Source organism: Sphaeramia orbicularis, chromosome 5, assembly GCF_902148855.1.
Source record: "Sphaeramia orbicularis chromosome 5, fSphaOr1.1, whole genome shotgun sequence".
NCBI classification, from domain to species: Eukaryota; Metazoa; Chordata; class Actinopteri; order Kurtiformes; family Apogonidae; genus Sphaeramia; species Sphaeramia orbicularis.
In genome coordinates this window covers 8,548,879-8,572,473 of record NC_043961.1, presented here as the reverse complement: position 1 = coordinate 8,572,473, position 23,595 = coordinate 8,548,879, and the positions used below count along the sequence as shown (strand labels likewise).

General features: G+C 39.3%; 1 protein-coding gene across 4 annotated transcripts in view; it reads left to right on the top strand.

Moving 5' to 3' along the window:
* Window positions 1-23,595, top strand: part of setd5 (SET domain containing 5) — a 49,368-nt gene that overhangs the window by 16,507 nt on the left and 9,266 nt on the right. Inside the window, exons 3-21 of one of the 4 annotated variants that reach the window (XM_030133739.1) lie at window positions 5,005-5,107; window positions 5,525-5,757; window positions 5,910-5,968; window positions 7,165-7,352; window positions 8,199-8,237; window positions 8,330-8,620; window positions 8,746-8,894; window positions 10,571-10,688; window positions 10,788-10,897; window positions 12,513-12,753; window positions 13,812-13,895; window positions 14,542-14,706; window positions 14,803-15,183; window positions 15,881-16,141; window positions 16,283-16,400; window positions 17,833-18,062; window positions 19,502-19,558; window positions 20,079-20,555; window positions 20,909-21,001. In XM_030133739.1, the coding sequence (XP_029989599.1) occupies window positions 5,005-5,107; window positions 5,525-5,757; window positions 5,910-5,968; window positions 7,165-7,352; window positions 8,199-8,237; window positions 8,330-8,620; window positions 8,746-8,894; window positions 10,571-10,688; window positions 10,788-10,897; window positions 12,513-12,753; window positions 13,812-13,895; window positions 14,542-14,706; window positions 14,803-15,183; window positions 15,881-16,141; window positions 16,283-16,400; window positions 17,833-18,062; window positions 19,502-19,558; window positions 20,079-20,555; window positions 20,909-21,001 (3,397 nt within the window). Of the gene's footprint in view, window positions 1-5,004; window positions 5,108-5,494; window positions 5,758-5,909; window positions 5,969-7,164; window positions 7,353-8,198; window positions 8,238-8,329; window positions 8,621-8,745; window positions 8,895-10,570; window positions 10,689-10,787; window positions 10,898-12,512; window positions 12,754-13,811; window positions 13,896-14,541; window positions 14,707-14,802; window positions 15,184-15,880; window positions 16,142-16,282; window positions 16,401-17,832; window positions 18,063-19,501; window positions 19,559-20,078; window positions 20,556-20,908; window positions 21,002-23,595 lie in introns of all 4 variants that reach the window. The other 3 variants (XM_030133738.1, XM_030133741.1, XM_030133740.1) reach the window with 3 other exon arrangements.

The following is a 23,595-nucleotide window of genomic DNA, read 5'->3' as shown; positions in this document are numbered from 1 at the left end:
CTGTAAGACCAAGAGGAAGATCCAGCGGTTGTTTTGTCTGTTTTGGTCCGACAGTTAGTTTAGTTGTATTTCGAGCCCATAGAATCATCAGATAACAAAGAACCATACAACATGGTCAAACAAAATTTTTTGGCACTCGAAAAGGAGTGGGAAGAAGTATAACCTATAAACTCCCACCCCCCTTTTACGAACTAATAATTAAATAAATTCCACTTCCTTTGCTTTTACACACTTTTTTTCTGTATATTTTTCCAATAGCACAAAAACATCCACATAAACCATTCACATGCATTTTTTTAGTCACCTCACACGATTAGATTTGCATCATCAACCATTTTTAATATAAACTATAATATTAAAACAGCAGCAGAAGAAGAGGGACATTCAAAAACGCTGAACGTCAAAACAGCTGAACATCGCTTAACGCCCCAGAACAGTGATCAATCAGCACCAAAGTAGGTGTGGACATCTGTAGCCACGCCCACTTTCACCTCTGCAAAAATCACAACCCCAGTTTAATGGATGTTGTCCACGTTCAGCCTTTTCCTCTCCACAGGGACACATTATAGAGAAAAACCTGAACGGAGCCTAATGAGTGAAAACAGCAACAGTTGATCTTTTTTTTTTTTTTTTTTTTTTTCAAGTTTAGTTTATGTCAAATATGCAACAAGACAAAGCAATCTTACTTGGTCTTTCGAAATAAAACGGGTTGTAAGAAGTCATGAAAAAAACAAAAACAAAACGTATACATATACATGACTTCATTTGCACATTTGAAAAGGAGTGGGAGGAAGTATAACTTATTTAATCCCGCCCCTTCTCCACACAACAGTCTACCTGAAGCTTCGATCATCACCGAATTCTGTCTGTGGACATAAATAGTACAAACTGAAAACCCTTGGTCTATTGTCCTTTTGAAGCAGACATAAGCTTTAGCTTCTGTAGAAGCCTTTATTGAACTGTTTAACAGTTTAACCCTGACTGTAAATAAGAAGAAAAGAATGTAAAGAATGGGAACTATTGGTGTTTGGTATCAGTTACGAGAAGCAGGAAGTTATCGGTTGTAAAAAAAAAACAAAAAAAAAACAATTATCGTGCATCCCTAGTTATTAGAACATTTAACTCTTCATCCTTTGAGCTCATATCTGTAGATGAGGTTGACACAAATTCTCAGTTTGATCTTATGTTTTCTTTGGCATGAATATCAGCTGAGATACTGTTTTTCTAATGTTAACGTCTCAGGTCTCATCGTAACAAGCATGTGACCTTTCACCCACTGTGTGTGTAACTAGATATACAGATAGATATACTTCATTGATCCCAAACTGGGAAACTGTTCTCTATCCAAGTGTTCAAACTGTTGTTGTAAATATAACTCTTAATTTGTTTGTGTCGAACCTTGTATAGCATTCACTTTTTCTTCGTGCCCTTGTGGTGTAGTACAGTAGCAGTGGGAACTCACTGACTGGAACTCTGAAAAGAACTGGCAGAAATGAAATCAACACAACAAAGAATTATCTCTTTGTAATATTTTTTTTGCCTCGTTTCTTGTCCGGGTATTCCTTTGAGGATGTTTCAGAGACATTTTCATACTAATCAGTTTCCAGCCACCTCAGAAAATCAGTACAGAGGAAAGTTCACCCACAGTGTAGCTGGACATTCCCCTTTAGACACGCTACAGTTGTACCACCATGGCTGTGATGAATACACTTCCTTCCAATATCCTGTCAGCACTTTCTCTCCTCTTTTGGAGAACTCGGAAGAACTGAAAAGTGAAGGGTCAGATCCAGCCAAAGTCAACATCAGTGTCCAAAATTAAAGTTTCACCTATCATTTCACAAATAGGATTTTTTTTTTTTTTTAGCTTCAGAACTCTATTTTATAGAACTGTTTACAAAATTTCAGTGTCACTGAAAGATATAAAGATATAATCAATATAAAATGAAACCTAAAAAGGACTAAAATATGTAAATGGACTATTAACTTTAATAATATTTGTTCAGACTCATATGTAAATGCACTATTAACTTTAATAATATTTGTTCAGACTCATGTGTAAATGCACTATTAACTTTAATAATGTTTGTTCACACTCATATGTAAATGCACTATTAACTTTAATAATAATGTTTGTTCACACTCATATATGTAAATGCACTATTAACTTTAATATTTGTTCACACTCATATATGTAAATGCACTATTAACTTTAATAATAATATTTGCTCACACTCATATATGTAAATGCACTATTAACTTTGATAAAAATATTTGTTCTTGTATTAGTGATATTTTCAGTCTGTGAATGTACAACATTCAACAGTACATGAATATACAAAGGTTCTGTCCAATCCAATTATTAGTCAAATATGCTCTGCTGTTATCTGTATATATCACTTCAGTTGTAATATGTCTGTTTAAATAAAAGTTTATGATCATATTTGTAGTGTTTTAGTTTCAGTCAGTCTTTTATTGTGATACTGAACAAAGGTCCAAACGGTTTTCCCCATGTCACAACAGATTTGTGTTCATCCAAACTGATCATGTCAACATTTTGATCCAGTATTGATCCCAGTTGTAGTTTAACATCAGAGCTAAAGACCTATGTTTCAATTAGGATCCATTTATGATGAGAACAGCATGTTTTGGACATTTGAATAAAGTGGAAAAAAATGATTCCCCATGTCTCGCAGCAAGAATTTAAGTATTTTTACCCCAAATGTTATTTCTGTCAGTTGTACCATGTGTCATGTGAAAGTACTTACTGAGACCTATTCATACATGTATTAAACATGAAGATCAGTTATTTAGTTTAAACACAGACACTATTGAACAAGACAGCTGCAGCTCAGTAACATCCAACACATTAACACTGAAAACCTGGAGGAGAATAGATTATATAAATACATGTTTTCTACCTCTAACATGCAAGGAGTTAAGTTTGAACTGAATTTTTTGTTGAATATACTGTGTACGTCAACACTTAAAGTCACTTCAATACCTTTTTTTAATTTACATGAGAAGCTTATAGATATTTAATGTCTGAATTTAGATTCTTCCATTTGTACTCATCATCCAGGCGGTACATGATGTACACTGCCCTATACTTGGACCTGTTTGTACATGATGTACGCAAGAATACTGCATTTTTAAAAATGTTTTTATTAGTGATACAGTTAAAGAGACATAGTGGAAAGAAAAAAAACAACAAATAAACAAAAGACAAATCAAGCAAATAAACAAAAATAATGACAAAAACAACAACATCATGTTACAATGAAAAAGGTAATAAATGTAAAGAGCAACTAAGCAATATCCTCCTGAGATGCAGTAAGTAAACATTTTTGCCATATTACATTAAATAATTACCTTAATTGGAAAAAGCATGATGCAGCAGTTTTTTCAGTTACGTTTTTTATTTAATTTATTTTTTATATGTCCTTTTCAGTGGACTTTTTTTTTCTTTTTATAAAGCAAAGCTGTGAAACTCTTGTCCACTACAGAGGACAAAAATGCATTGCTGGGTCGCAGGAGGATATGGATTGATTAAGGGTGATAGGGAAAAGGGAAGAGGGGGTAAGAGAGCTAATAATTATATTAATGATAATAACAATAATACAGCATTATGTAATAATAATGCTAATAGTCCTGTTTGTTAGTATTATTGCGGCAGAGGCAGCCCCAATAATAGTAAAATGGGTTAAATAATTAGATATTTTTATTAATTTGTATCAATTTGAGTTTATATGAATTAATTTAAATTAATATGGCTTGGGCAGAATACTGCATTTTGCCGTAACTGACTTAAAAATAGCACATTTAAGTACAGGAGTCTCCAAGTGAAGACGCAGTGATTATACTGTATGTCCCACATAAATGTCGTCACTTCATTTACTTCTGTCGGTACTTAATGCACAGTTTTATTGAATAGTTGATTCTTCTAGGGTCAGTGAGGACATTCTAGTCCATTCTTTCTGTGTCAGACTGTTGTCATGAACGCCAGACCACCGCAATAATCTTAAGTACTTCCAACTGTAGGGTTTTTAGAGAGAGCAATAAAATGACTTTAAAAGAATATTTTTCTCAAACTACTGATGTTTTTGGCATTTAACTGTGTAATAAGTATAAGATGCACGCGATGATTCGTTACTGCGAAAATAAATCCAGACAGGGCAGTGAAGAACGCTGGCATGAAGTAAAAGTCTTGTGCGTTTCCTTGTGTTGGGGTCGTTACTGTGACTGTGGTCAGAAATGTGCAGTCGATTACTGCGGCCCAGGCCAACTGCTCTGCACAGACGACCCATTACCAGGGGCCCGCTTGTCACTCAGCTCTGCTCCTTCCTTTAGTTCTATTACTGTGGTATGTGTTTATTCTGCCCCCCCCACTCTGTGTAATGGAGGCAGGTTTGGCTCAGATCTCCTAATCTGCTCTAACTTTGCTGAGTAGTGTCTGAGGAAATGTCCACAGACAACCTAACCTGGAACAGTCTCCACCTCTCTCTCTGTGGAGGTAAGCCTGCTGCTGCTGCTTACATGACTGAGGTTATGTGGAATGCAGCCACCCCCCCTCCCTTCCCTCCCTCCCATCATCCTACCCAGCTCCTGGCCACTTTTACTTACCACCCCCCCACCCCCCCCCCCCAAACCACAGTCTGAGGACAAAATGATGAAATAACAGGCAAAACACTTTGTCATTTTGATCCTTTTGACATTTACATTTATTCCAGAATAGCAGAAGAGGGAATTCAGCAGCTATTGAGTGTCTGGCCTGAACTCAGCTAAAAGGGCTGAAGGAGTTGCATAACATAATGGCGACCCACATTGTGCATCTGTAGATACTTGGTGCCATCTAGTGACTGATGGATGAGTTTTAGTAAAGCAGCTGCTTACGTAACAGTTCTGGATGAAAATAATCAGCAAGCTGTAATGTTTATCCACAAGTAATTCAGATTTCCAAATGTACCGAAATAATCTGGGTTTTTTTTTTTTTCTGATTCTTTCCAGCCCTGAGTCAGTTGAAGCAAGCCCTGCAGTGAATGAGAAAAACTACAACAACCACAGCTGTGGGAGCGCACAGAGTCATGGGTATCGGGGACTACCATATGCTGTGAGTTCACAAGATCTTTCCTAGTCATCGTTTCTAATCATAGCATGTTTTATTGTATGGATTATGAATAAAATGATAATAGCCTGTATTAATAACAAGCTAGCTGCAGATATGAATGTGTAATGTTTAATATAAAACCTATTCAGTCTCTTCTTTTTCTAATCTTTTCAAGTTCTTTGTTCTGTTTAATGACATTAAGAGTAAAACTAAAGATTGGAGGTTCTGATTCCGTGCTTAGATGTCTATCTTAGTCTGAGGCTTCTGTAACCACAAACTATTTCCGTTATTAACAGCTGTACTGTTTCACATACCTGTTTTTTTGCCCTCATTTTCATTCGTCTCCATTTTCCGTTTCCCTTTTTTTGCCTGAACACCCGTTGTTTGAAGATGCAACAGTCTTCCGTTGTGTGTTGTCAGGATCACAACTATGGCGCGCCCCCTCCCCCCACCCCACCCGCCTCCCCGCTCTCCCAAACCATCATTCCCCGCATGGATCTCAATGGCGTGGTACGCGGCTCGCGCTATCACGAACCTACCGAGGACAACTCGGCCGACAGCGACAGCTCCTCAGAGGAGGACGGGGCCGTGGCCAGCTGGTGTCACTGCAGCCTGACGCCCGACGGCCTCATCATTAAGTGTGAGAACTGCAGGTGCGACTCCTCAACCTTCAGCTACTTCCACCAAGACAATGGCACTTTGAAAACCTTTTAGCCCTTTAGTTTCCTGTGCTTTCCTAAGACGACTGTATTTAAGTTGTAGTCATTTCCACATATGTGATCATGTGGTGTTGGTGTGTTTTCAGGGGACTCGACAGGAGGAAAGGAGCAGAAGGTCAACACAGAAAGACAGACAATGTCTCAGGTATGTTGTCATTTGTTAATACACTTACTTAGCATACATTCACTGTATGCTGCCTGCAGTATCCATTAACACTGATCTGTAAGTCAAATGCTTACAGATAATAATAATAATAATAATAATAATAAAATTTGTAATGCACTTTATATTTTTATGTATAAACCTCAAAGTGCTACAGGCAGGGTACAATAAATGCGATTAAAAGGCAAGGCAAATCCATTTTTTGCTGACTTATTTACTTGTTTTTTTCCTTTCTCTTTGCACTATGACTATAAATGCTACTTTGTGTGTAGACATGTATATCTACTTATACATAATTTTCTTTGTCTTATGTCCTAAAAGTGTGATTGGCTATGTGTACAAACTTTAACAAACATTATTATTATCCTTTTTTTTTTTACCTATTTACTTTATTTATTCTACTTTTTTTTGGCGCTTTCCTTTTCTTCCTTTCAGGGAGCATTACTGATACCCTTTTTTTCTTTACAAAAAAAGAGAATAGTGTACTTTGTATTATTGATGTCCTGATAATGTCTTATGAGACTGTTCTGAATAAAAATTTGAATTAAAAAAAAAAAGGGCAAGTTTATTTGTATAGCATGTTTCATGTACAGGATAATTCAAAGTGCTTTACATAAAACATAAAAGCATGACAGGAGAGGCTTAGAAATACATTTAAGATGAGAGAAAGTTAAGATATAAAAACATTAAAATTTAAATAGACATTAAAATCATCAGCAATAAAATGTGATTTTAAAGTTCATTTAAAAGACATTATTTAAAAAAGTTATTTTGAAATTTTGGCAAATGTATTAAAAATAAAAAAAACTATATAAACTAGAAGCACTCGGAGAGCGCAGACCTCCGCTAAGGCTGATCAGTGGCCCCCCCCGTGGGCCCCCCCACCCCCGATCACCACCAAAATTTAATCATTTCTTCCTTATCCCATTTCCAACAAACCCTGAAAATTTCATCCAAATCTGTCCATAACTTTTTGAGTTATGTTGCACACTAACAGACAGACAAACAAACAGACAAACAAACAAACAAACCCTGGCAAAAACATAACCTCCTTGGCGGAGGTAAACATCAGGTCATTTATTTTCTAAGTATGTATGATGTAGCACATTTGACGTCTGAAGCAGATATTTTCTAAGACATTGTGGAGCAGTGTTAACATGGTTGTGTTTTCCTGGCAGCCGGGGAGAGCAGTGCCACTGAGAGCGGTGACGAAGAGGTGTCTCCCTCCACCATCTCCTACACGGCCACCCAGCACACGCCCACCAGCATTAAACTCACCGTTAATAGAGTCAAAAGGAGCAAATCCAAAAAGAGGAAGAAGAGCACAGAAAAGGCTCGGGGAACAGCAAAGGCCAAGAAGGTCAAGGTATGTGGACTGGATTCAATAAGGGCTCATGTTTAGTGCAGTGTTTCCCAACCATTGTGCCGTGACAAATCACCAGGTGTGCCATGGAAAATTAAACAATTTCTGCTGATTGGTACTGTAAGCGAGTAGCGTGATATAGATACATACACCTGCACACACCAATAATCCACTCTACAACAGTCTCCTGTTCACCTTTGCTAAATAAAAGTGAAGGTGAACTGGCCCCGTTGCGGTCCGTTCTATTGATAAAGCCCCGCTCACTAGTGAAGCGCGGATTAACGAGTTACCCACAAACCCCGGGTATCGGGTTGGGGAGTGATATGCCTCCCATACTATTAAACAACGGACCTCAATCTGGGGGTCCATCCAAGGGTCGCTGATGCACCCCTCTCAGCTTTCTTGTTCCAAACGGCCCGTGACAGTGTTGCCTGTGCACCCCTGATGCGCTGGAGAAAATGGCTGGACTATAAAGAAAACAATGCATAACTACTACTGTCTGTCATTTCAATATTTTGTGTTCAACCAGTGACCCCTCATTTCTGTGTTGTTACATTTACAAACTATCCAAACAAAAAAGATGTGAATAACCTGAAAAAAATGAAACTTCTAAAGAAAAAATAAGTGAAATTTTAACAGTATTATGCCTCACTGCCCCTTTTTACAATTTCTAATTTTTCCAACCAAGTGAGTGCCTAGATTTTTGTCTTTTTTCCAAACTTTACATTTTATTTGACATTTTAGCTTTTTACTAAAAATGATTCCCTCCCATTTAACCCTTTGTAATCACCAACATATGGATTAGTAAGAGTACGTGGTTAAACTGACACTGTTTTTCTGTTGTTTCAGGCGTTCAGAGAGGGTTCTAGAAAGTCCATGAGGATGAAGGTAAGATCACTTCACTGGGCTCAGTTGTTTAATGCGGGGTCGTTCCTCAAGCTCCAAAAATGACGTTCTTTTGTGTCTTTTCCTACGTCCAGAACTCGACAACCGAGGCCAGTGTGCTCGATGAGAACACAACAGAGGGATGGGAGAACCGAATCCGCCAGTGGACAGACCAGTACGAGGAGGCCACGGCCAACCAGTACAGCGCCGACGTCCAGACGCTCCTCCAGCTCCACCGCACTGCCAGCACAGCCGTTTCAAAGACAGAGAGCGGGACCACCACCCCACCTTCCTCCACGCAGATCCAAGCCTCAGTCGACGCCATGGACACCATCAACCGCACGGAGCTGGCCTGTAACAACACAGTCCTGAGCTCCCAGATGCAGGTCAGGAACACGACTCATCTGAACTCAGTTTAATACCACTGCTGTGATTCACAAATACATTCTGTCCCAGATGGAGATAAATAATTGAGGTGTTTTTTTTTGTTTTGTTTTGTTTTTCTAAATAGCTTCAGCTTGGCCGAGTAACAAGGGTCCAAAAACACAGGAAGATCCTCCGAGCAGCCAAGAACCTGGAACCAGACACACTCATTATCGAGTACCGGGGGAAGGTCATGCTCAAGCAGCAGTTTGAGGTCAACGGGCACTTCTTCAAAAAGTAAGAGGACATTAAAATTACTTTAATGTAGAAAAAAATAAATAACAGTGCTGTCGTGAAAGATTTTTCATTTAAACTAAGGCAAATAAGAGAAAACTTTTTTTTTTTGCTCAAAGTCTTTTTATTGGTATTTATGCAGAAATTGTACAAACTGAATATGTTACAGACATGAGTCAGCACAAACAAGAACAATCCCCACCCATGCTCCAACAGAGCCCTACCCCTTTAAAAATATATAAACGTATATTACTGTACCATTTAGCATATTGGCTTTGATTCTGCATACAACCACATATTGTATTTATTGTTTGCCTGTTGAAATTACATACAGAGTACACTTAAAAACAAAGCAGATAAATTAAAGTAGTGGTGTACAGTGGGCTTGGAAAAAAGAAAAAAAAGGAAAAGGGGAACAAATTTTAAAATTATAAATGCAAATAGAGCAAAAGTGGTCCCTGTGAGTCCTAAATTCTCTATGATAGGGGGTCAGTCCAACACAACATCAATATGGGTGATATCCAACGTCTCTATGCATTAGAAAAGGTTTCTACAACCATGGAAAATACCGATAAACAGAGAATTGAAAAAAAAAGACAAGGTTTCCACATATCATATAATATCTGAGCACACCCTCTTGTAGAATAGTGGATCTTCTCTAGTATCACGTGGTGTAAATGGTCACTGACCCACATCTTAAAGGTTGGAGGGTGAAAAAAACCTGAAATGTAAACAACCATTGTGGTTATTTGAGTATAGAGTGATTGATTTATGAGTTTTATGATGAAGACTTTAATGCCGTATTAAAGCCCCTTCCTCTGGATGTAGTTAAATGATGAGCTCTTAAGTAGCTCTTAAGTATAATTTTTTAATCCATATCTTTTTGGGTTCAAATAGTCTCTTTTCCATTGAACCTCAAATTGCGCAAATATAACTTTTGCATAAAAATTTACCTAATGGAAAAATGACAATTTCACCAAAACTCTCGTTTTTCAATGAAAAGTTTTTGTGCTGACAAGAGGTGGTTTTTCAGGCGTTGTCATTCACATTCAGTCACGTGAATAAAAAAAAAAAAAAAAACAGATGTTGACAGATGTTACAACAAGCAAAGAAGAAGAGTTGTAAAAGAAACATGGACATGTATGTGTGGACACACCAGGAAACCCAATCATTTTTAAATTTAGTAAGAAATAGAGAGGTAATACATAATAATAATGAATATATCTGTAAATCAACATGATATTTACGCTTGTCACCATGTTGATGGAATGACTTTTTGTGTCAACTCACAATAATAAATAAACAAATCATCGCATTTGTGGTTAAATGGAAAAACCAACATTACGCACCTCTGTTTTTTAAAAAATTATCTTTAGTAAATATCCGTAAAGTTTTGCGCAGATGTCCAATGGAAAAACGACTAATGTCTACCTGCATTTGGTGCTTAATAGGTGTTAATTTCAGACCTTGCTAAAACATCCAAATATAAAAAAAATCTCTTAATTCAAACCTAACCCAGCCTCTCTGATATCAAGTGTCTACCATATGTTGGGGCGTCCAAATGCACTTTTCAGTAGATACTGGTTCTACAGGACCCTGGTATCAGTTGTAGTTCACATATATAATATAATGTTCTGACCCTGTGTCCTGTTTTAACCCTCATTTTCCTGTGTTTCTAGACCCTACCCTTTTGTGCTGTTCTACTCCAAGTTCAACGATGTAGAGATGTGTGTGGACGCTCGGACCTTTGGAAATGACGCCCGCTTCATTAGGAGGTCCTGTACACCCAACGCTGAGGTCGGTCTTTAAATGTATAAAACACATGTGACGCAGAATAAACTCGGAGTAAAGCTCGGAGCTGTTCATGTAAGATAACGGCGTCTGTTCTCTGCTCAGGTCCGACACATGATCGCTGAAGGCATGATCCATCTGTGCATCTACGCTGTCGGTCAAATCACTAAGGATGCTGAGGTTACCATTGGATTTGACTATGAGTTTAATAGCTGGTCAGTACCATGTCACAGTTTTACTCCTTTAAACAATCACAATAACATTTGTTCAGTCACCACATTGAAAAGAGTGTTTAAAAGTAAGGTATTCAATAAATATAAAATATCTGGATAAACTAAGCAATTAACAGTATGAATCTAAGATTTTACTTAGATTATATTATTTGCTTACCTGTATTATTGTTTAAAACTGCACCATCTCGTTACCTTGTTTTGTTTCTGCAACTTCCCTTTTTGTAAATAGGGTTGGCGTAAATAAGCTGTTGCTTCTGCCTACACCTTTTCATCCATGTTTAATGTAGAAATCCAAACTGTATGTATGTATATATCATGCTTTGTTAAATGGATGAAAAAAAATTAATTACTTTGTTACTTATTCACCACAAGCACATGGAGTCAGTCAACCAGTATACGATGAAATAATCCAAGTCCTTTGAAGCATTTTGAAGTTGGTAAAAAAAATTTTTTTTGTGGTAGTTAACGAGACATTGTCGACAGAAAAACAACAACACATAAAAAAGGGAAAATCAAACAAATAAACAAACCAAAAACAGCAACAACCGAGTAATGACAAACAACAACGACATCATTATTTTACAGTGAAAAAGGTCATAAATGTAAAAAGCAACTAAACAATATAGCTTGGTTAGGGGTGATAGGGAAAAGGGAAAGAGGGGAGTGTGAATGAAAGTGAGAAAGAGAGAGGGGGAAAATAATAATTGTTGTAATAATACAAAAATATATAATAATAATCATCCCAGTAGCCTGATTTGCTGGTATTATTGTGGTGGCGGTAGCAGCGGAGGCAGCCAGAATACAACAATGAGTTAAATAATTTAATATTTGTAATAATGTATTTGTATCAGTTACTATCCGTTTTGAGTTTATATGAATTAATTTAAGTGAATATGGCTATGTGGGTGGGGCGTGGGGTGTGTGTGTGGAGCCCAGCACTCAGAGCCTGAGGAGGGGAGGACACCATGAAGTTGGTTGAAGCTGGTTAATGTTTAATTAGTCGCTTTTCCATTAACCCTCAAATTGCGCAAATATAACTTGCGCATAAAACATTTACCTAATGGAAAAACAACAATTTTACTAAAAGTCTCATTTTTTATTAAAAGTTTTTGTGCTGGCAAGGGGTGGTTTTTTGGGCGTAGCGCAAATGGTATATCGCACACAACTCCAATGGAAAGACCTTTTTTCGCAACTAGAGTCACATGAATAACAAAAAAAAAAAAAAAAAGAACGTTGACAGATGTTACAACAAGGGAAGAAGTAGAGTTTAAAAAGAAACGTGTCGGTATGTGTGGACACACCAGGAAACCGAATCCTTTTAGAATTTAGTACGAGATGGGGGGTAATATATAATAATAATGAATATATCTGTAAATCAACACCATATTTATGTTCGTCGCCATGTTTATGGAATGACTTCTCTTTTCATCACGTGATAATAAATAAACAAATCATCGCATTTGTGGTTTAATGGAAAAACCAACATAATGCACTTCTGTTTTTTCGACCTTTAGTAAGTATCAGTAAAGTTTTCTTGATGCCCTACAGTCCTGTGACATAATCCTCCTTGTTCTCCTTTTTCCTACCAAACCAACAGTAATTACAAAGTGGACTGTGCCTGCCATAAGGGAAACCAGAACTGCCCGGTGCAGAAGCACAACCTGAGCCCCAGAGAAAGCCTGTTGAGCCCCCCCTCCCTTCCGCCTCCCACCCCTCTGGTCGGTGCTGAGACTAGACGGAGAAAGGCCCGGAGAAGAGAGCTGGAGGGCTGCGTAGAGACCCAGACCCTGGACCAGAACCCAGAGGCCAAAGACCTGCAGGGGACCAGTGACACAGAGGTGGGGCTTTAACTTGGTGCTGTTTGAATCCAGACAAAACAAGTGGTGCCAGGCACAACAAACCCCGCCCCTCGCACATATTTCGCCCAGAGGCAGCCGTGGCCTAGAGTCGGCTGGAGAGTTGGCTTGTGACCGAAGGGTCACCGGTTCGATTCCCTGGACTGGCAGAGAGTTGTTGGCTGATGTGCCCTTGAGCAAGGAACTTAACCCCCCTTTTTGCTCCCCATGCCTGACATGGCGAGCCCACTGCTCCTAGCATGCATGATCTAGTGAGGGGTTAAAGGCAGAAGACAAATGTCAGTGTGTGGTGCATATTTACGTATTTGACAAACTACGACAGACAAAATAAAGATTCTATTCTATTCTTTTCTATTCTATTCTGTTTTGTTCTATTCATTGTAAATAAATGGATGGAGTTTAAAAAAAAATTATTAAAAAATTTGAACTTCGACCTACTTTTCCCAAAATGTAATCACATCTATTCTGGGTCACTGGCAATCTATAAACCCAATTTGGTATGAATTAAACCAATAGTTTTGCTGCTAAAGTATTAACAAACAAACCCACCAACGAACCAACCAAACCAGAAAAAAAAAACCCTTGCTTCCCCTTTGGGGGTGTGGTAAAAATAAATTTGTTGAACATTGAGATAAAATAAGTATAATGTTTGATGAAACTCTATGTAAAAACTATTTTATAACTATATGTGGATGAGACTGATCTCATAAAATGGTGTTGTATGTCACACCAGTTCTTATGGCATTTGGCGTGCTATACGTGCACATTTGTGTTTTTTCGTGTGTTATCCAACGCCATTTGATTGCATGTCAATATACACCAATATCTCTGATTCATAACCCTAACCCTCAGTGCGTGGTGTGTGATGTGGCGTGAACATAAACGTGGATAGCTTATAATGTGTACAGATAACACGCCAATTAAAAGTGGCATGTATATTTACGTGAATTCATTATATCTTGTGTGTGTGTGGGTGGGTGGAGGGGTGTAAAACCTCAAATCCTTGACTAACCAAGTCTCGTGTGATTTGTGTCATGAAGGAGAGACTGCTGGATGAGGTGAAGACTGAGGAAGGAGAGGAAGGAGAGGTGGATGAAAATGGAGTCGCTGTCTCCAGTAAAAGAGTATGTGTGGTTTGTTTTTTACTTTCCTACTACTCCACTACTACAGTGGTACCCTGTCCTCATAGGAATGAAATGTTTTGTAGGAATGAAATGTTTTGTAGAGTGTGAACACACAAGAAACAACCAATGAACAATCTGCAACACTGAAACAGTACAATATTATATCAACAATAACATTATTTCCACATGCATTATTTTTGTAATAAAATGATTTTGTCCACAAAATATGGAAATGAAATCCACTAGTTTAAACACTTTCCTATATTTGTTATAGACTTAAAAAACACACAAAAAAAATAAGTATTGATATTGTGTGAACTGGAATGTATATTCTACATCATGTTGTAACTTTAAATGCAGGTTCTTCTGTCTCTGTAGATGATACAGACTGACCCCTGCAGGTTCATAATGAAACTCACAACATTAATGACTTAAATAATCCATGATTCAACAACCTGTGTGAAACTAAATATGTGTGGAGTAGAGAAGTGTAGACAACACTATGGTTGAATGATGTGATCTGAACAGTAGATAATGTCACACGTTCAAACTGTCCATGGTATTAGATGATCCGATCACTCAGCCTTTTTATTCTCTACATATGTGCGGGTGCTGATGGATTCTTTTTCATCTTTGCTTCATGTAGACGTTCAACAGTCTGGAGAGGAGGCGGAGGAGAGTGGGAGGAGTGGACTTAAAAGAGGAGTCTGTGGAAGCTGAGGACAGGGCAGGAAACCCCACTGGGGGAAACACCCCTGTACCCCACAACACTGGAGTGGGCGTGAGCACACGACGCACCACCTATGTCATGGTCAGTCAAACACCATCAGCTGTTCCTTCTGGATTTACTTACTTTTGTACTTTTTTTGCTTTGATTTATTAAAAATGTAAAAAAAATTTTCAACAGGAATCCACATCCATTGAAGAAAAGATCTCCTCCCCCACCCTCCCTGCCCCAGTCGCTCCCCCTAAACCTGCACGACCCGCCAAGCCTCGGCCTAAAAGCCGGATCTCTCGCTACCGCTCCAGCTCATCGCAGCGAGCTCGGCGGCAGCGCCAAGCACTTGCTCAGCAGGCAGCGGCGGCCGCAGCGGCTGCAGCTGTGGCAGCAATGCCTTCGTCGGCTGAGCAGGGGGCCACTCTGGATGAGGAGGGGTCCCAGGGCCCGTACGGGTCTGAACAGGGCCACGGAGAGGGCAGTCTGGGAGCCGGTCATCTCCTAGATGGAGACGGTCAGGGTCTAAACTGCATAAACAGAGGCAACTTGCGGTACCCCAAGACCAAGAAGGTGAGACTGCACTGAAATTGGACTGTTTTTAAGGATCCTATTGTCTTTCATTCAGGGTTCCCACAGGGTCTTAAAAGTCTTGAATTTCCAAATCTGCATTTAATACCTTAAAAAAGTCTTTAAAAGGTATTAAATTCAATATGGTAGGTCTTCAATTATGTTGCCATAAACTTGTTCACTATATTGTGTTTAAATGTGTCCATGTCATTATTGGAAATGAGAATCGGTTCTCAACTAACTTTCCTGGTCAAATAAAGGTTAAAGAAATAAGTAAATAAATGTGTCGGTTCAATGTCCAAGCTGCAAAGAAATGAACATTACTCAGTTCCAACCCCACAATTTATATGAATTAGGAACTAATTATCACTACCTTTCCAGCCCCTGGTGAAAAATGACTCACAACAATGGGAATCAAGGCATTGGAGTAAATAAATACATTTTCCTAAATTCTAGGAGTCACAAATTTTTGCCTGTATGGTCGTGAAATAGATTTTAAATTCTGTTCTAAGTAGTCTTAAAAAGTCTGAAATTTAATTTGTAGAAACCTGTAGGAACCCTGTTTATTCTGTTGTGTCTAATCTCATACAGAAGCACAGTGAGTCATTGTAGATCCTTTATGTTCTACTACCTGGTCAGTCATTGTGGATCCTTTATGTTCTAGTACCCGGTCAGTCATTGTGGATCTTTTGTGTTCTAGTACCTGGTCACAGAGTGGCTCAATGATAAAATCCCTCCTGGAGACAAAGTCCACCAGGAGGTCCCCATTGAGCGCCCCCTGCGGATAACCACTGACCCCACGGTGCTGGCCACCACGCTCAACATGCTGCCAGGCCTCTCCCACTCGTCGCTCATCTGCACCACGCCCAGACACTACATCCGCTTCGGCTCGCCCTTCAACCCCGAGAGACGCCGACCCCGCCCACTACAAATGGACGGCACTTATGGCTGCTACAAGAAGGTGAGATTCGAAGCTCCAGGCCTGAATACTCCACCAGTCTTGAGTTTTTCAAGGAGCAAATTCACTGCAAGAAATTTTTAAAAAATGTAGTAGTTTTTGGTTTTTGGTTGGTCATTGTTGTGTTTTTCATTCCTGCGGCAGAGATGGATCAAGCAGGTGGAGGATGAGAGTTGTTCTGCCAGTGTGGAGGACGGCACAGAGTCCACCTCCTCCCAGCAAAGTACCAGCAGCAGATCAACCCCCAACCCTCTGTCCACTGGTAAGTACACAGGCCCCTCCAACTGGCACTCAGCCACAGTTTCCCATAGTCAGTTGTTGTGGGTGTAAGAGTCAATCAGTTTCAGTTCAGTCAATGTCAGATGTTCCCAGTTTAGCTCAGATGTTTGACATTCTCCAATAAATAATGCTACAAATTACCATATTTTCCACACTATAGAGCGCACCTGAATATAAGCCGCATCCACTAAATTTTAAAAGAAAAAAATATTTGTACATATATAGGCTGCACCTGACTATAAGCCACAGGTGTCCACGTTGTAACATGAGATATTTACACAGAAAGATGGTAAACAGAAAGATTATTTAAATATTTAGTAGTAAGTATTTAAGTTTATTACTAGTAAACTACTGGTACTGACCAGATCATCATGGGTAATGACACGTCCATCCACTGTCACGTCCGTCCACCAGCAAAAGTTTTCACATACACATGCTATTCAAAATCCAGTAATTCTGAAAATATAGCTTCCACTGTCAAATAATATCAGTAGTCTGTGCACAAATGTATTAGCATTATTTATACATAGTTCTATGCATTTCTTCCAACTTTTTTTTTTGACAAAAATGGCCACTCACTTGACCCCCTAAGTAAATTTTAGCTGTTAAAAATAAAGTGTGTATATATATATATGTGTGTGTATATATATATATATATATATATATATATATATATATATATATATATATATATACATATATATATGTATGTATGTGTGTATATATATATATATATATATATATATATATATATATATATATAAATAAAAAAGCCCTGCAGGTTGAAAAAAAACAGACTTGCGCATCACTACCACATACCTCAGAATGAGTCAGCGTAGAGTGAAAGTTCATTCATTTTATTTGTCTTGAGCAGAAGAAAAAAATTAAACATTTATTATGTACAAGGAACTAATGTCCGAGCAAATATATTAATAAATAAAGATGATCAAGACAAAATAGCAACTGCCATGTACACTAGTAATAACAAAATAAATTCAATATGTACTGCTCAAAAAGGAAAGTGAAACTTTTTACTTATTTTATTAATTCCTCTGAGCTTCCCGCTGATGTCCAGCTAAATTTCCTTTTCCCTACCTCTGGGAACTTTAATTTGAGGGGACAGCAGGACATTTGTTTACCCCCCCCTCCCCTCCTTCCAAAACCGGGGAGATCTTATGACAAAATCCAATCCAATCTTCTAAAAAATGCTACATCGGCAGCCAGTACAGACTTGTAGATCGGATCGGGACATCCCTAACGAATACTAATACAACTGGAAATATTAGCAGAATATTTTGACGTCATGATGGACTCGAGGTTTAAAACGTGTAATAGAAACGGAAACAGTTGAAAAGCACCGCGTTTTCGAATCCTCTTAATGTAGTTTTTCTCATTTTCTGTCTTTGAAACTGCAGAAGTAAACGCACCGTTCAAAAAGCGCCGCTCCAAGTACACAGCTGAGACAACACCAGCATCTTCAGACCACCTGCTCCGCCCGCTGTCCCCCATCACACCGCCGCTCCCAGAGGACCCCCTCCATCCGCTGCTGCACAACCCCTGCGGCTCGCTGCTGCCCAACGGCCTGGTCTACTCCCCCATGCCCTCGCTGCCTACCAGCCGCTGCAACACACCGCTGCAGTTTGAGGTGAACACACACGCACACACACACAAATGTTTATAGTCTTCCATATTATTTTACCTTTTCACACTATTTATCCCACAATATTTATTTTCTCATACTATTTGCACTACTTAAATCTATATTTCTTTTTACAAGCATTCCCAGTTGCAATACTGTTATTTTTTATTTTTTCTAATGTAAATAATTGTGCCTTCTTACTGTTATTTGTTGTTGCCTTGAAATTTTTGCACTAAACTGGAGAGCTCTACCTCAATTTTGTTGCACTTGTACAATGACAATAAAGAGATTCTGATTCTGACACACTGCTCTGAACAACAGGACAGTTTGACATCAATCACGTCGTACTTTCTCGTCTCCCACTGAAGTCCACAGTGAACTTTTTTGTTTGTTTTAATTTTTTTATATATATGTTGTATTGATTTTCCATTTTAATGAACATACAATCATAAACACAATAATGTAACACTCCAATCAAACAAAAACCCTTCTAACCCCCCCTCCTTCCACCCTCAATAAGATCTACGGTGAATACAATAAAATATTGATAATAATACTCCTTCCCACCCCTTTTCATGCATATAAATGGAACTATTGTGCTGTTCTTCTGTCTAAGATTGTTATGATTGTTGACATTTGTATTATGTATGTTTTGCTTGTTAGTATATATCAGGGGTCAGCAACCCTGGTCCTAGAGAACCACTATCCTGCATGTTTTAGATCAGGGGTCAGCAACCCTGGTCCTAGAGAGCCACTATCCTGCATGTTTTAGATCAGGGGTCAGCAACCCTGGTCCTAGAGAGCCACTGTCCTGCATTTTTTAGATATATTCCTCTTCCAACACACCTGATTCAAATGATAAGCCTATCATCAAGCTCTGCAGAAGCCTGATAATGACCATCAGGTGTGCTGGAAGAGGGAAACATCTAAAACATGCAGGATAGTGGCTCTCTAGGACCAGGGTTGCTGACCCCTGTTGTAGATGTTTCCCTCTTCCAGCACATCTGATGGTCATTATCAGGCTTCTTCAGAGCTTGATGATGGGCTTATCATTTGAATCAGGTGTGTTGGAAGAGGGACACATCTAAAACATGCAGGATAGTGGCTCTCTAGGACCAGGGTTGCTGACCCCTGGTATATATGTTAAATTTCATTGCACGCTTGGAATAAATCATTAATTACAATTCATATCAGTATGTGCATTACATATTGAGCATACACACATTTCAGTGAACATTAATATGCATACAGACACATATATTCGATGAATCATAAGTCCATAAGTCAGTCATCCTCTTCATTTCTATTTTTATTTCACAATACTAATACTCTAGCCATGGAACTAGTAATAAGCTACCTCTTTTCACTTTACTGTATATTTTAAAAACACAGTCATTGGTCGTTACTGTGCATGTGTTTGACATGACCTTTGTTTTTTCTTATAGAACATATCGTCCCCTGAGGCGTCTCCTGTCCACCGGCCAGAGTCCATCTCTCCTGAGGTATCTTTACCTCTGCCAAGTGTAACGGCAGAGGTTATGTTTTCATTGGTGTTTGTCTGTCTGTTGTCTGTTAGCAAGATAACTCAAAAAGTTATGGATGGATTTTCATGAAATTTTAAGGAGATGTTGATACTGGCACAAGGAACAAATGATTACATTTTGGTGGTGTTGGGGGGGGGGGGGGGGGCACTGATCTTCCTTGGCGGACATCTGCGATCTCTGAGTGCTTTTCTAGTTAACATTAACTCTGCCAGGTTACATGGCAAACTACAGCGACTTACACAGAGGTGATACTTTTTGAAAAATAAAATTTAATGTAAAAAAAATTAAATTCGAGGTGTTCTCAGGTACATTTTTATCTTAATCTTTGTCTCGTTGCGAGTGTGTCTGAAGAACGCCAAGTGGCTTCCCTTTTTTTTGGGTAAAACTTTGGTGACTTTCCTTTGTGATTGTTAAACTGCTCGTAAGTAATTTGCCCCCCTCCCCTTTTCCCTGCTGCCGTCTCTGTGTCCCCTTTCAGCCGTGTCTTCAGCCGGACTTCGACGTCCCCCGGCCCCAGTTCCCGGACTTGTCCCTCCCCTCCAGCATGGAGAGCCCCGTCGCTATGACCTCGGATGACTTTTCCCTCCCCGGTGGCGCTTCTGGCCACGACTCCCAGGGCCCGGTGTCTGTAGGGACCAGTTCTCACAACCCGGCGTCGTGTCCCACTTCAGACCTAAGCAGGGAGCAGGCCTTCAGGACAGAGTTCAACCTCATATACACCTGTTCACCCCTCAATGCAAACCTGGGGAACGCCGTGGCCACGGACCGGCGCCTCTCTCAGTCAGAAGGGGGGTTCTCCCCAGCGGAGTCCTTCCACAGCTCGTTAAGCGGACAGGGGCTGCTGGGAGACATCGGCACCGGCTCCATGTCACCGTACGGCGAGCCTCATTACGGGGGAGGCTACCCGGACAGCGGCACGCCTCCTCACACCAGCAACCCACCACAGAAGAAGAAGGCAAGTTTTCCACGTCTTAACGATAATAATAGGTTTATAGATCTCAACATGCCTCATCTGTTCTACTCGAGCACGACTGACTCTAAGTGTGTGATATGAAAAGCAAACCTCATGATGTGCTTTCCCCTTTCTGTGCGTTTCCTGTTGACTGTCTTAAATCTATCCCTTGTGTCAGCTGATCGAATCCGAACACAACAAAGCTTTTTAAAGATATTTCTGTGTGAGTGTTTATCTGCAATGACTTCCACCCTGTAGCTTTGACCCTTCTTCCCCCTTCCCCTCCCCCCCTCCTCTTCCTCGCTGCTCCTTGACACTTTTTGCCAAGTCTTTCTTCCACTTTTCTTCCAAGGCAGAGGGCCAACCAGCATACCATTAGTCTGCTGACAGGGAAGCCAGATTACCAGGCTATAGCTGTAAGAAGTGAATACAAGCCAGTACAAAATATGGTGAATATTCCTACAACTCCATCTTTAGAAGTGTGCATGTAAATATTGTTTTTTTTCCTATTGCATCTGCATATAACACACCCACCCCCCCATGCCCCTACAGCTCCCTCCGCCCCCCCCCCTCCCCCACTCCTCCAAACCTACTGATTCTGTAGTGTTTTCAAGCAGGTATTTTCAGTTGTTGTGCCATTCCAGCCCCTGAACTCACTGACGTGTGTAAAGGGTCATCCATGTCTTTCAACATAACGGGCCGAACCGGTTCATGAGTTCTCCTGTGGGTGTCGAGATGAAGCCCATGCGTCTTCGCTCCATCTCATTCATGGCTCTTTCCAAAGTGTGATCAGTGTTTATTCCCCTGAACCAAAGCCATAGAGAGAGAGAGTTGCGACACGCTTTGATATCGCCGCTACGGTGATCAGGTGGTTTATGTAAGGCTCAGTAGTTCCAAACAAACGGCATGCTGTCATGTTCTTCTATAAATAGCCAAATAAACCACACACAAGTCTATTTCCAACCGTTGTGCCACTACTGTATGTATGTTAGTGTCAGTTCTGCTTTTGAGTAGTGGGGTTGACCACTGAAAGAACTATATTTAGCAAACATTGGGCTGCTTGCTATTGAAACTGAAACCTCCCTTGTTTGAGAGTAGCTTGACATGCTCTAATCATGAGCTCAAATCCACCACTGAAACCTTTGACGTGCCCTGATCAGGAGCTCACTGCTTCTTGACATAGAGTTGAACCAGTGGTTCTCAACTTTTTACAGTGGAGTACCCCCTGAAATAGACTTTTTTTTTCTATCCAAGTACCTCCAACTCTAGCTTCAACATTTTTGATTGAATTGTTTGTTTATATTTTCAAAACTTTGTAAACAAACATATATTTAACTGTAATATATTAAAAAACACAAATTTTTTAAAGTAAATTTTGTGCAAAATATAAACTGAAAAGTGCCCTCTTCAATTGATAAGAAAAATGAATAAAAAATTGGTCATTAATTAATAAATGAACTTTTCATCAACAAAAAATAATTCCTTATCTACTCTAATAAACTCATTTTGAATAATATGAAATATAAATGTTATTAAAATGTCACCAAAGCTTCAGTAAGATGATGGACAATAAAACTATTATATGGATGTATTGTGTTTTATATTTCAGCATTAATTCTCATTATTTACTTTGTATTCGGTATATGATGACTTACTTAATGTAGTTTTACAAAAATATTTCAAGTACTCCCTGAGCTTCTTCCAAGTATCCCTGGGGGTATGCGTTCCCCACTGTGGGAATCCTTGGATTAGCCATGTAGCTTCCTAACTACCGCAACTATCTTTACGAAACGAGTGCAGGACAAATAAATTTACTTGCAGGCATCACATGAAACTATTATGAAATGTTAGACACTTATTTTATTCTATTCTGAGTGGACCCATAGTTGTACCTGCAGTAAATGACACTAATGATCACATAACTTCAGCTGACAAACTGAAACCAACACCACCAGCTTCAACAGAACAACTCCAGTCAAACCCACAGAACCACATTTGGACTAATGGTACCTTACCTTAGAAACATCATTCTAGTTGTAGTGGTTCAGTGTGAACAGCTGGACCAGTCTAACTATCTAACTATAGGACTACAGCTGACAATCCAACAGAACAGTTGGATCAGATAGAAATAGATCCAAACACTAACACAGACCAAAGAAAACAGAATTTACAACAGAAATGTCACTAATACAGGAAATACACTGGATCATTTCAAAGAGGACCATATCGTATTAACTTAGCGCTAGAGTTGATAGATCAGCAGAAATAGAAATGAATGTGTTCCGACGGAGCCATACTGAATGTTTGGAACTACTGGCCCCACCTCCAGAACCCGGAAAGAGGTCCATATTTTGTCCACCCTTTTTTTTTTTTTTTTTTTACAGTGCAAATCTATGGAAGTGTCGTAACTCTGTTCTCTCTACCGCTCTGGATATGACATAAGCATGCTGGGATTTGTCAATATGGTCAACATTAAGTGATCACAAAGCACTGTGGGAAATTTGGGGTTTTAATCATTTATGGATGTAAAAGTAGCTTTAATGAAGAGTGTTTATTCATGTAACTGTATGCTTTATTAAACTGTTGACTGAGCTGAGTCACAGGAATTTAAACATTTAAGGCAGACCAGAGCAGAAGCATTTATGACACGTTTAACACTAAAACCTTCATTTGAAATGACTGATGTTTTTCCTATTGGTCACATGATACATATTCATATTGCAGCGCTTGATGGTAGATTTTTTGGCAGGTTGTAAAAGGGCTGAATCACTTCATTAATAAATGTATTTGTGAATCACCAAGGGACTTAAGATGCAAACTAAACCAATTCTGGCTGTGTTTTATATCGGATATTTTCCACAACAAGTAAAATGAATGAAGAACTGTAAGATTTGAGCTGTAAACATGTGTCTGGTTATACTTATGGTTTGGGGTGTGCGATATGACGATATTAGAACGTATCGATGATCCGACAAAGCAGAGAGATGGTGGAATGGTCTAGAATCTGATGTAGTCAAAGCTAGGGATGCACCGATACCACTTT